At 36.9% G+C, this 14,123-nt stretch overlaps 1 protein-coding gene across 3 annotated transcripts; it reads right to left on the bottom strand.

Annotated features, from left to right (window-relative positions):
• Positions 1-888: 888 nt before the first annotated feature.
• Positions 889-12,546, bottom strand: LOC132632217 (uncharacterized). Of its 3 annotated transcripts, none has more exons than XM_060348062.1 (12): positions 12,445-12,546; positions 10,402-11,647; positions 8,972-9,124; positions 7,669-8,190; positions 6,693-6,848; positions 5,759-6,007; positions 4,671-5,120; positions 3,762-4,064; positions 2,936-3,127; positions 2,313-2,525; positions 1,891-1,952; positions 889-1,622 (listed from the first exon to the last, which is right to left on the bottom strand). In XM_060348062.1, exons 2-12 carry the CDS (start codon positions 11,594-11,596, stop codon positions 1,152-1,154), a joined length of 3,966 nt encoding a protein of 1,321 aa, XP_060204045.1. In that variant the 5' UTR covers positions 11,597-11,647; positions 12,445-12,546; the 3' UTR covers positions 889-1,151. The 3 variants fall into 3 exon arrangements, with proteins under 3 accessions (XP_060204045.1, XP_060204046.1, XP_060204047.1); XM_060348063.1 differs by lacking the exon at positions 12,445-12,546 and adding an exon at positions 11,817-11,945; XM_060348064.1 differs by lacking the exons at positions 8,972-9,124; positions 12,445-12,546 and having other exon boundaries at positions 10,402-11,915.
• Between the last annotated feature and the right edge of the window lie 1,577 nt (positions 12,547-14,123).

Below are 14,123 nucleotides of genomic sequence, written 5' to 3'. Positions count from 1 at the left end.
AAACACATCTTTATTAGCTTTCCCAATAATGTCCCACATCTTCCTTAATCCCAATCAACTATATATGTGTGAAAAAAGTGACTGGACCCCTCAATTTTTGGATATCTGTGACATTTTCCTCCATATTCTGTCACGTTGATGCAGGAGTTTCAACATTATCCTCTTATCCATATTCTTTTCATTCACCCACCATGAATAATGGATCAAGATCTTTCAACTACAACTTTTTCCCCCATGTCAAAACAAGAGAATAGAGAAAACAAGAAACTTACCTATCTCTTTCTTATATATGTCCAATTACTAAAAGCTGACGATGCGCTACTCCAGTTGTCGCTAGAAATGGACAGCAATTCTCAAGTGGCAAAAATATAACGTGCTTATAATAAAATAATTTACCCCAAAAGGAATAAAAGAAGATCAAAGGGTAAACAAAAAGGACAGAGTGAAGGGGCTTATGAGCAATTTTAGTTAATTGGGATAAATGTTTAATTGCACTCACGGTCTATGTTGCTCGCACTCTTCGAAAATAATGTTGGGTATGTATCAGGTCCTCAAAAAGCTATTCATTTTCGGAAGATCTGACATGGTGCTGAAGCATTTTTAGAGGACACAACTTAACTATGATGGGGGTACTTTTTTTTTCCTGAAGGAAAAAAAATGAAATGCATAGTCTTTCAACATATATTACACTTTGCCATGGTTAAGTGATTGGTCAGGGTTCTCTATTTGTTAGGTGGGCTTCATAAGAAATACATGAATGTATTCTCTATATCAATCATTTGACAAAGCAAGAGAAGACTATAGAATGTACTGTGTTTTCTCAGTTTACCGAAAGAAATGTTACATATCTGAGTTTCATTTCATATTCAGGCAGAGACTCAGCAGAGCTTCTATTCATTTCATTCGCTAACAGCTACAGGGTCATTTGGTTTAGTAAAAAGTTATGCAGGAATTGTAATACATGAAATTCATGCAGGGATTATTAATACAAGGATGTAATGCAGATATTATTTGTTATCAAGTGTTAGTCTAAGTAACTTTAAAGAACCAGCGGAGAGACTAAAGCTAAACAAAATGCCAAAAAAGCAAATCACAAAGAACTAGAGGACATTCCTGGAGGTTAAAAGTTTTTGGTTTCATCATTCTGCTCTTCATAAGGATGCCCATGCTGCTCCACTCCCCGGCATCTCCGGAAGGAACAGGTTTACTGTTGAACTTGGCTGGAAAAGACCAAGCTTTTCCAGCAGTCTCTTGAATAGTATGCCTGCTGCATACGATACACCCGAAACCGTGAAACCTAAAATAACATAAGCTGCTATAGTTTTGAAGTAAGGTTTAGGTGCTCTCTGAACATAGGCCTTTCCAGTAGACAGCATTAAGATGCATACAAGTGAAGCTGCAGCAACTGCCACAATCTTGAGTTCCTTATCATCGCTATGGCGGAATGAGAACCCGTAGATTACGGGAGGCACTAGTCCAAATATGATATATGATAGTACAACAAGTACAGCATGCACTGTGAAGTTTTCTCTCCGGCCAAGTTGTTCTCGATACCGATCTACGTGTTTCTCCATTATCTGATTGCTGGCTTGCTCATAACGATCTCTTTTCAACTCCCAAAGCTGCAACTCAGCAAGAGTATACAGTAAATTGAACAGAAAGCATAAGGAATAAAAGATGCCCCACAAATTGATTGATTTGAGTAAATTTCATGTAAGAAAGAAAAGTTGGCATCAAAATGTCATTAAACTTGCCCACATATTAGCACCTTTTAGTCCCTCAAATGAAAATGTTGGCTAAAGCTTCAGGTTATCATGTTTCTTCTGTGCCATAACTAAGTAAATAATTCGTTCTAAGAAATATGAGTGCAAAATGCACAAGTCAACTTACATTGTGGAAAATGATGAAAAGTCCACCAATCAGATTAGCCATTGCCAGTACTACAATGTTCACTGCAGGAAGACATGACAGTACCATCAAACCAGCAGAAAGTTCAAAAGCCAAAGTAGGGAGCTAGAGCCATTTATAAAAATGGTCTTTTTCTCAAATAATTTTAAGACATTCAAGAAACTGGAAACATCCCTAGCGAAATCAAATTGTAACTGATCATTGACAACTTTTTAAATTAGCCAAAAGTCAAATAGTAGTATTTAATAATCCTATAAACAAGATTTTGGATAAGTTGGTCAGAGGCACTATTACTACTTTAGTGAGGATAAATGAATAAATATCTTGCAAAAGTTCAGATAAAGAATCAGTTGAGTAATGAAACAATGTTATGGATGATTATAAGATCTGAGCTCATCTCTTACATGTAGTCGCGTCACCACCGGTTGCAGATGATACAACACTTAAGCTTGTAATTGACTCAGCTAAACCCCCAAATATAATGCTTTTAACGATCTCAATTTTGTATTCTTCTGCAGCATCAGTTCCTTGTCCTTCCTGGATTTGAGTATCTAGATTTGCTGAAGCTGTTTCTGTAGTTTCATGCCCCGCTTCCATATTTATAATAGTATGGTTGCCTGCCACAATTGAATCAAGAAATCTAAGCTAACATGAAACTTCGTTTTACAAAGTAGCTGTGCTGAGAATATGAACCATCGTCTTTATTCAACCTCTCTTCAACATAATCACATAAATTATTCAACATAAAAACACAATAAGATGATACCTCAGGTTATGAAGTTCTTCTACTTTTTAAGATCTGTTAACTTTATGCATCAACTAGTAATGATTCCACACTTAATAGTCCTTCAACTATTTGCACATACTTTTTCATCGACTCACAGCTTTAGGAGAGAGCTTAGTACGAAGCTCACAAGTAGCGAGAGGGTAATGAAAAAGCCTTTTCGGAGAATATGTGATCCCTCCCTAATTGGAACCAGATTTATTTATAGTTGCCATAAAGTATTGAAATACGTCTAGTTCTTACCTGCAATGCCATTTGCAGATGCTCCCACAGAGATGTTGGTGATGTTATCTGGTTTATCTTGAACTGATAAAGCATCCTTTACCGATGAAATTAAGGCACCCTGATCAACGTTTAAAGGCTGCTTTGAGTGGATCTCTATATTGGTCTTTGTGATGGTGGTATGCTGAGATACTTCGTAATGATGGTCACCGTCTGCCAATGGATGGGCAACACAATAAGCAGAGCAATAAAATCAAACATTAGTAATGCATGGATTACTTATGCAGGGACTATTTATTCATGTATTAGTTATTCCATCATCTATCCTGCATAAAATAATGCGTAGATTCCCTCATAACTTTGTATTAGTTACGCGAGATTCTAAATAGCTAACTAAATACCGTATTCGGTGTATTGAATTTTATACATAGCAAAAAAATGCTACTAACTTAGTACAAGTTATGCAGGGGATTTAATACATGAATAAATCACCTCCTAATCAGTAACCAAACGACCCCTAAGTACCTAAATACCTACTGAGGTAAATAGGAAATTAAAGCTTCAGGTGACAAGCAAAACCCTCGTTCGAGAGATAACCTATTTCAGGCAAACCAATCAGGATTTGCTATACTTAACACTTTGCTGATATGCATTTGAAGAAAATGTTTTGATGAAGGTTATTTTAGTTCATAAATGGAAAACATTCCACTTCCTTTCTTGGTTCGCATCTCACTACAATTTTGTAGCTCAGCATTGATAAATATGCAAGTTTTTAGAAGTCAACGGTGTAAATGTTTGGAATGAGCTTGCGTTAAACAGAGAATTAAGAGGAGGTTTAGTTACATACCATTACTACTAAGTTGAACACTGTTTTCCACCAGAGAATGAAATCTATTGTCACTGTTTTCCACCAGAGAATGAAATTTATTGTCACTATTTTCCACCAGAGAATGAAATTTATTGCTACTGTTTTCCACCAGAGATTGAAACTTATTGTCACTGTTTTCCACCAGAGACTCAGAGGGAAGCATGGCTTCGATATGTTGCTCATGCTCTTCAGGGATTTCTGTCAAAAATTTGGGTTTCCCGTTTCCATCTGAGCTGTTGAGTGCAAAAGCTGTGGTTGCCGGAGACAGAAGGGACTCATTATCTGCATTATTGGAGTGTTATTATAATAGACAGGTCATTATGATCACATCCATGTTACCAAAGACATATGATACACATTTTCAACCTCTTGTACTATTACTGTCCTCCATTTTCTTATGAGTCAACAACAAAGAAAAGGGATCTTCAAATATAAAACAAAGATAAAGCACTTTTTTCTCCGGGGGTGTAGGGCCAGGTGAAAATTGAACATTGCCCCTAAAGGAAATGCACCCTTTTTTAAAAAGAAACAAAAAAAGAAAAAGAACAAAAAAGGTAATTCACCTTGAGTGAAAATAACATGTCTTCATTTCAGAAAGAATAGCACCCAGAGAGTGCAATGAGTAGTACAACTATTTTCTACAACTATTTTCCATATGCATCTCAGTACAACAACTACATGTGAAGATAACATTTATCTTAAAGGACAATCGACTGACCACTGCAATAGTTGAGGGAAGTTGTGGCAAATCCTTTTTTTTTTCATAACGTTGAGGTAGAATGTTTAACGGGCAACGCATTACTTGTTTTCAGTTGAAATTAGCATGAGCAGACATTGTTTTTCTGTAAACTCTTCTCAATAGAGTGAATTTCATACTAGAAACACTACCTGGACCTTTATTTAGTACTGCCACTTCAGATTTTGAGTGAGTCTCTGATTTCTCTACAGTTAGAGATTCCTCCTTTGTTGAAGTTATCAGAAGGTTTAGTTCATTTTGTTGAGATGCTGGCACACTGTCCTGCACAAGATTTCCATTACTAACTTGAATTCTGCCACCTGTTCTTAACAGCTCATCCTTCCTATCATTAGATGCTGGCAGACTTTCCTGCACACGATTTCCATTTCTAACTTGAATTCTACCACCGGTTCTTAACAGCTCATCCTTCCTATCATTAGATGCTGGCAGACTTTCCTGCACAAGATTCCCATTACTAACTTGAACTCCACCAGCAGTTTTTAACAGTTTATCCCTATCATTTCCTTGAACTTCCTTAGAAGAGGCTGAGGCGTCTGGCTGATTACGAGTCTCTACTTCAAAGATGTCAAGGACAGAAACTCCTGCACAAGAGAAAACAAAATCATAAAGAAAAAAGTGCAGGAACATGCATCAAGGAGCAGAAAAACCCGAGGGCAAATTAGTAATTAGACATGAAACAGAATTGGATCACTAAACTTATCTACTCATCCATGTTATGAATGCTTTTGAACTTGATCAAAACCAAAGGCTATTTCTTTGACTATCCGTGATAAGCAGAAGATTTAAATCCTTACACTCCCTCATTTAAGCACTCACAGTCAGTCACAATTTTACTTTACTTCAGCTATTTCATTGAACCACGTGGTAAAGAAACACAAGAAGCATTTCTTATTCGTAACTCATTTGTGGTTATCAGATACTTCATTCCAATTTGATAATGATGTTCACATAATTTTCAGCAGGCCTATGTTAAACCTGAATTGTGTAATTAGTTTACAGATTCATCATTTCAATATTTTCTGGAAAATACTATAACGCTGACAACAAGATACAGGCATGGGAATTTGACATGCCCTTCAAAAGAAAGCCCACAATAATAACCCAAATGAACACATAAATGGATATGGCTCAAAGATTTTCAATTAGGCCACTACTTCACACTAACAGGATAATACCTCTGTTTGCCTTATAAAATCAAAGGTGAACATGTTTACTATACCTTCTTGATTCGTTGCTGCATTCTCTGATTTACCCACTGTATTAATCATCATTTTCCCCTTCATGTTTGCATATTGATTCTCCCATCCTAAAAATTTCCCTCCAGCTTCCTGAGTGATTTCACTGCTGGAATATGCAGGTGGGGCAGATTCTTCAATCAGTAAGGGCTTGGCACTCTGATCTTTGAAATTATCTGATGGCGTAAGTACTCTGGCATCATTTTTCACTGCATTTGCCCCACTACCACTTCCTGCATGAGAATCTCCATCAGTTTTAACTTTTAATAGCATGACATAATCTTTCTATTTTCTCTACATTATTAAAGGTTTAGTTCTGATATTTTCCCCCTCCAAGCAATGCATTGACCAGAACTGACTATGTGATACCGAACTAAAATCTAGACTCATAACTTTTTCATTATCAACTCCAAATATTTGCTTCAACAATGGCAGAGGTAGAGTTACCAGCTATAAAAAGTACCTCATTTGGTACCCTTTTTTTTTTTGGTAAGGTATGTATTCTCAAATAAAGGAAACCAGTACCAAGAAGATACTGCAGGACAAAAGAGTAAACAAAAATAAGCTGGATTCTCCTGCTGTATCTCTAGGCCATCTAAAGGATTCATCATTGGCTCTATGTCATTTACATCATCCCCTTCCCCCAATACTTTAAATTGTATAAGCATCTGTACTTTACAATTGAAATGTTTCCTATAAGAAGGCATTTTTGCAATTCACACTTCACACAATATCCCATTCTTTATGAATGATGGAACAAAGTTTGTGGTTTCTGTTCTTTTTCTTTTGAATAAATTTTGTGGATAGATCCTTATAAAAAGAATTGTGGATAGATGCTACTTTGTGTGGAGTTGGGAGTTGTAATGCTCATTAGGTAAACACAACTGGAAAAAGAAAAGTAGAAGTGGAACTCTGTACCTTGCTCAACTGATGCTTTTCCCTTATCTAATGCAAAGATAGAGGAGAACCAATTTTTGTTCGTTGTAGGTGTCTGTTCACCTTTGACTTTTTGTTGTTCAGCTTTGACAGTTTCTTTATCACCTTTCTCTCTTCGGAACAATCTGAATCCATTCCCTGAAGGTTTGGGGAAAAGGTCATTTGCTTCATTCATCTAAGTCGGCAATAACAAAAATTTTGCATGCAGTCTAATGATTGAACTTGTTAGTTCTTATTTGCTGAGTACTAACCACAGTCTATCCCCCAATAGAACATAACAGACTGAGACTAAAAATACAGCTCCTTTTTGAACCGTATCGCAAACTATAGAATACTGGGAAGACTGTTTTGCATTTATAAGCACATGCATCAAAGAGAAGAATCACTTCTTTCTCTATAGTCTACATCTCAAAAAAAAAAAAAATCATCTTTAGTTCCACTTTAAAAAAAAAAAAAAATTAACACCAACATCATATGTCATTCAAAGATCTCGCAATGATATATATGCTATATATAATAAGACATGATCACAAGTTTCTGGAACTCTTCAAGTAATAGGGGAGTATAATTCATTTTAACAGTATATGAGCTAATCCCAACCCAAATATTGAACGCCAATTTCTTTTCTTTAGTTTTGTCCATTTTTCACTCTTCTTCCCAAAGAAAGAAGTTTCAACCAGGCTTTCAGGAGTCCTGAAGCAAAGAAGATGAAGTCATTTCCATTAAATAGCTATAAACAAAGTAATAAACTATCGACTTCTTTTATCTGCTATTCAGCTGCTAGATTACCAAACAATGGATAACCCTGAAATGACAGTATAAACAGAAATTTGATCATAGAGAAATTTGGAGTAACGTATATTTCATGTCACTGGACATGAAACTGTTTGCGATAAACTGCACCGCAAGGACAAAAACCAGATTTTATGTTGACATCAAGGTATGCAAAGGTTTGTACCTGTTGGAATAAAAAAGCTGAAGCAAGATAAGCATCTGAATATCTCTGGTTCTCTATCAGGCTGGTAGTCATCTGCTGCCAATGGTGGAGTACCATCAAGAGAACTGTGGGCTCCATCACGTACTTCATCATCAGTTGCCTGTGCATGACTAGCATCCCCTTTGGAGTCAGCTACAACTTCAAGTTTGTTACGCTTGACATCATCACCAGAAACCCGAATTTTACGCTTTCTTTTACGAAGAATAACCCTCCTAGTGATGCATGACTTGCAATTAGGGCAATAAAGATCATGAGTATTCTGCTTCTGAATTACATTCTCGACATCAAAATCTTTTACATCAGTGTCACTGTCAGTTTCTGCACTTTCTATTTCATCAATGGCTGTGGACTGACGAACAATGCTGTGATATTCTGAAAGATCTTTTGAAGGCTGAGCACTGGAACTTGACAAGTTGTCACTCTTCAAATACCCATTAAGTTTGATCTTCTCCTTTATGGAACGTGTAGAAATGAAGTTACTATCTGCATTCATATGAGAGAATTCAACTCTTCACTTCAAATGACTTTGCCAACTCTTAAAAATTTAGACAGAAGCACAACCGTGAATCTGAAACTCAACTTGAAACAAGTTCAACAATAAATCAGGAAGAAAACTTTTAGATTTCTGCCATTCACGAGAGAAAGCTAGTTATAACGCCGAGGTTTTAACTGAAGTTCACCAAATTTGCTAAGCTGAAAACCAATATTACAATCAATCAATTAACTGGGAGTGTAAGACTATATTCATTTAGGATAAATCATAGTACAGGAAAAACAGAAGACATAGAGACTGAGGACCTTAGAATTGAAACCATAACCTCGCTTGCCCCATGTAAAGAGATCAGGTAAATGATCTCTTTCGTTGTACTCTTTCTCTTTTCTTTTTTTGATTTTGTCAATGTCAATTTGTATGCTTCATCCTACAGTAAACTTTTATACTCCATGTAGCAACTTAGAAGCTCTTGCGCGAAACATGGCTATCTCCAATTCCATGTTTCTACACTTCGCAAAAATTAATAAGATAATGATTATCACGATGCAAATGTACCCATAAGGAGCAAGAAGAAAAAGGACTCACCTATAATAACATTTGCTTGCACCCTAATATGTAGCATTTGCAGATATTAGGCCCATTCATCACATTGAAAGTAGATTCTGAGATCTTGCTACTCCTTAAATTTCCATAAGAAACCGTTCTGTTAATTGACAACATCACTTTTCTATCAGTCATGGTTGTTTCCTTAAAATCAAAGTATCAACTGACCTTTACTTCCAAGACTGAATAAAAGTCCCCTCTGATCTAACATGGGGTAATTCATCAGCTTATCCAAGTGGTGGCCCCTAGGAATCTTTGTCCAACCAATACCTAGGCTTTTGCCTGGCAAAGTCCAACTGCAGGTTCGACACTTCCATATTCCTTCAATCAAACAGAAAATATGATTGCAAAAATTGCATGTTGTGCCTAATGCATGAGGAAAACGAGGATCATTCATCTAAGTGCTTCAAAAACAAGGGGTAGAATGTTATTTTTAAACACTTCGTAGTGGACTACTAGTGGATCTCTATATCTACTACTAGAATATACATAATCAGTCACTTGAAAGTAGCATCCAGTCCTTGCCAGCAGATGAACTCAAGGAGTGGCAGTACTTCTAATGCTGAGTCAATATCTTATTCGGAAAAACTGAATGCAAATACTATCTCATCGAAGGATCCCATAAAGTAGAACATGCTTCAGCTTTCATTTTAGTGTACTCGTTCCGCTATAGTTTGAATGTTCGAAGGCCTCATTTGCAATGACTATGGACTTGGATTTTCAAACACGAGTTAGGGTTAGCTACTCTGCTGGCATTAACATATGCTCTTATGGTCTCAATGGAACTGCCCCAAATGAATAGTTATCAAATTTTCCCCAACATGGCTTAGCTAATTCTACTCATCAGTCACACCTAATCAATTATTCCTTTATACAAAATATTTGTTGGGTCGAACACCTTGATCATAAAGGGATAAATTTTTCAGGTCTATCCATTCTAAAGAATACTGAAATTTTCTAATGTCCCCAGAAAAGTTCATCCTTTTTAAGGGATCTAGATGGAAATAAATCTTAGAAAAGATTCCTTACCACAAATGTTGAAGATTAGACAGCATGTGGCAAAAAATAAAAGATAAAAGGAACAACTGTCTAATAGAATATTTTCTGGAATTAAGACTAAAACTAAGCAATGAAGTTTCTCAACTTCACAAAATTCAATGGAAAGACAAAGTTCATCAGCTCAAGTAAGAAGCAAGAAGAGAATCAAGAGACGAAATATGCACAACCTCAAATTCCAAAGCAGACTTATCCTTGAGAAATTTCACCCCATTACCATAAACTTCAGCACAGTGACATAAATATGCAACACAAAAAACCTTTATGATGATGTATACATACACCCACACAAAAACAAACAAACATCTGCATCAAGGGAAGGTCCCTTTGCAGTAAAGAAGAAATAGTTTCAGACAGGTAGGGTAAGACATAAAAGGAGTGGGGTTCAGAAGAATTTTTTTATCTCTCCCCTGAATACTGTATACTTTACCCTACAAAACCAATGAAGAAGACATCTAAATCTCAAAAAAGCAGAATCAGGAGAGAATTTCACAAAGATTTTAAGTACAAGAAAATTGCCAAACAGTTGATGTAATGTATACCTTCATCTTTTTCATAATAGATAGAATGGCCTGATCTGAAGGGCCCTTCTTCAGCTTTAGTTCCCTCTTCAACCCCATTAGTTGAAGCCACAAGATGCTGGTTTGACACTTCTTTAGCTTCTGTTCCCTCTTCAACTCCATAATTTGAAGCTACAATCTGCTGAACTGACACTTCTTTTGGTTCAGTTCCTTCTTCAACCCCATTATTTGAAGCTAAAATTTGCTGAACTGACACTTCTTTTGGTTCAGTTCCCTCTTCAACCCCATTATTTGAACCCACAGTGTGCTGAACTGACTCTTCTTCTTGTTCAGTTTCCTCTTCAACCCCATTATTTGAAGCTACAAGATGCTGAAGTGACTCTTCTTTTGGTTCAGTTCCCTCTTCAACTTCAACCCCATTGTTTAAATCTACAATCTTGTGAATTGACTCTTCTTTAGCTTCCTCTTCAGCTTCAACCCCATTATTGGAATCTGAAAGCTGCTCCTCCTCTGACCTTTCTTGTTCATCACCAAGATCAGATTTTTTTGTTCCCTCTTCAACCCCATTATTTGAAACTACAATCTGCTGAAGTACCTCTTCTTTAGCTTCAGTTCTCTCTTCAACCCCATTATTGGAATCTGAAAGATGCTCCTTTGACCTTTCTTGTCCATCACCAAGATCAGGTTTTTCTGTAACCTCTTCAACCCCATTATTTGAAACTACAATCTGCTGAATTGACTCTTCTTTAGCTTCAGTCCCCTCTTCAACCCCATAATTGGAATCTGAAAGGTGCTCCTCTAACCTTTCTTGTTCATCACCAAGATCAGATTTTTCTGTTTCCTCTGCAACCCCATTATTTGAAACTACAATCTGCTGAACTGACTCTTCATTTTGTTCAATTCCCTCTTCAGCTTCAACCACATTATTTGAAGCTACAATTTGCAGAACTGACACTTCTTTTGGTTCAGTTTCCTCTACAACTTCAACCCCATTATTGGAATCTAAAAGCTGCTCCACTGACCTTTCTTGTTCATCACCAAGATCAGATTTTTCTGTTCCATTAGTGATCTCTAGGAAAGAATTTGCATGCCCATTTTTCTCAATTTTCCCATTGGTTACTTTTTTAGTAACTTTAGAGCTTCGTAATTGAAGACTCACCTCTTCTTCTTCAACTTCCACCTCATTTTGCTCCCATTTCAACTCCTCTTTCTCCATTATTCAACCCCACTAGCCTTCACTTTCTCCCCTGCTATATTTATGGTCTTACTATAAATAGAAAGAAAGAAGAAGATATTAGTGAAATTCAAGTGCCAAGAGAGGAGTAAATAAGGCACTGAAAGCAAATAGCAGATCACAAGATATGTTGTATTTAATATTTTATTGAAATCATGAGCCAGTTGAGGCAGATGATGTTACACAGACAGAGTGACTTAACTGCAAGATGGGGTCTTTACCTACCCTCCTCAACTTTAGAGAAGCAACTAATAATTAGGTGAAAGACCAAACATAAAAAAACAAGTGCTACATTAAGTTAAAAAAAAAAAAAAAAAAAACTGCAATTTCTTCGAGATCATATTTGAATGGACCTCAGTTTTTCACTTCTCAATATAACTATTAAACCTCATGACACACGTGTTTTACATTTCTACTTTGTTCCGGTCTCCAAGACAGGAAGGAGGACAACATTAAAATGATAGAAGTACAACTTTCTGGCATCTTTTTCACGCCTATGTTAGTTTATCTTCACTTTTTTTTTTTTTTTTGGAATAATGGTAAAAACTGAAGTATCACTTTTTTTTTCCAGTTTTCTAAATGAACTAGTCACCTACTAGTTCACAAAACACACATTAACTATTATAGTTCAATTTTTGAACTAATATCGATTAGTTTATAAAACACACTTCATTAAAAGTTAATAACTAATAGTTGAGCTGTATTTTGCAAACTAATTAGTGATAGCTTAGTAGTAAAAATCTAGAGGTGTGTTTTGACCCTTTAAGTGTTTTATTTTGGAAATAATTATGCTTAGTAAATCCTAAAAACTAGAAGTTCAGTAAATTTACCTGGTAGTGGCTGCCATGGCTAGAGAAGTGAAGAAAAGTACTGAATTCCAAATTCGTTTTTTTTTTTCGGAATGAGAGGAAAAGATCATTGTGGATTGATCATTTACTTGTTGGGTGGAAGATATTGACTTTATTTTACAGTTCTTAAAATAAGTAGTTTGCATAGTGCCTTTATTGTAAAAAAGTTAAAGTAAGTCGTTTGCTAATAAAATAACTCGTATTGGTTACCTACTTAAGTAGTTTGTGACCGCGAGTGATAATTGAAGCATGAACAAGATAACACTGAATTTAATATTGAGAAACATAATAACAAGATTAATGAGTCTGATTTTGATATTATGCGAAAAGTGATACTTAGACCTAACTTCAAAATTAGCTTATAAGGAAAAAAAATTGCCCCATATTATATTAATTTAAAGAAACCACAACTCACTCCCTCAACGGAGCTTAATAACTGTTAGATTATGTAAATATTTAGTCAAATATATTTTATAATCTTCTATTTTAGGATAGCGTATGTTAGAATTAATTAGTCAAATTAGTTCCTAATTTGTAGCCTACAATTATGTTGTAAATGCTATATATTAACCTATTCAAGGAATGAGAATGATCACGGCAAATATTATCTCACATGGTATCAGACTAGGTCTCTCCTAAAACCCTAGCATCCTAAACTTAGCCGCCGACCCTCCTCTTCATTTTCTTCCTCTTCGGCCCTTCTTCCTCCTCTTCTCAATGGCTGACGCATCTAAGTTGCATCCTGCGACTACAGTCACCAATATCAAATCATGCATTCCTATTGTTCTTGACTATGAAGGAAGCCAATACAATAACTGGGCTACCCTCTTCAAGCTCCATCGCCGAGCAAACTTGGTGATCGACCACATCCTCCCTCCTGCCTCCCTCACCGAGCCACCACCGGCAACTGCAGTCGAGAAAATTGCTACAAAGGCTCTATGGGAACGGCTAGATGACATTGTTAGGCAATGGATATATGGTACGATATCGAATGATCTTCTCAACATGATCATTCATCAAGAGGACACCGCAGCCGAGGCTTGGAATCGCCTTGTCCATCTCTTTCAGGACAACAAATCGGCTAGGGCTCTTGCTCTTGATGCAAAATTCACCAACACCAAATTGGTGGATTTTTCGAATGTGAAAGCATACTGCACCAGGCTGAAAGTTCTTGCAGACAATCTCGCCAACGTCGGCCACAAAGTTTCCGACGAACGGCTTGTGCTTCGTCTTCTGCGAGGGTTATCGAAAGAATATAAAACTTTTCGAACAACGGTGCAGCACTGTACTCCTCTCCCATCTTTTGACGTTGTCCGTTCGATGCTCGAACTTGAGGAAGACAACCATGGCGAGGACGCCATTCACGACTCCGGGTCGAATGCTGCTCTCGTTTCCCAGAATATTAATCCTCACAATTTCTCTGGTAATGGGCAGCCCAACAATTCTGAAAATACTTTCAACAATCGAGGAAATTCTCACAATCGTGGAAAGAAGAACAACCGCGGTCGCAACGGCGGCAACCGCAACAACAACCGCGGTGACGCCGGGAATGGGCAAAGCAGCGGCGGGGGCAGCCGAAACAATGCCCAGGCAAACCAGCCCACCGCGTCGCGTCGCCAGGGAGCCACTGCCCCGTCGTGGTATTTTCCACCGTGGGCTAC

This window comes from Lycium barbarum, chromosome 3, assembly GCF_019175385.1.
Source record: "Lycium barbarum isolate Lr01 chromosome 3, ASM1917538v2, whole genome shotgun sequence".
Lineage (NCBI taxonomy): Eukaryota > Viridiplantae > Streptophyta > Magnoliopsida > Solanales > Solanaceae > Lycium > Lycium barbarum.
Note: the sequence above shows the minus strand (reverse complement) of the source record. Positions and strands in the feature narration are given on the sequence as shown.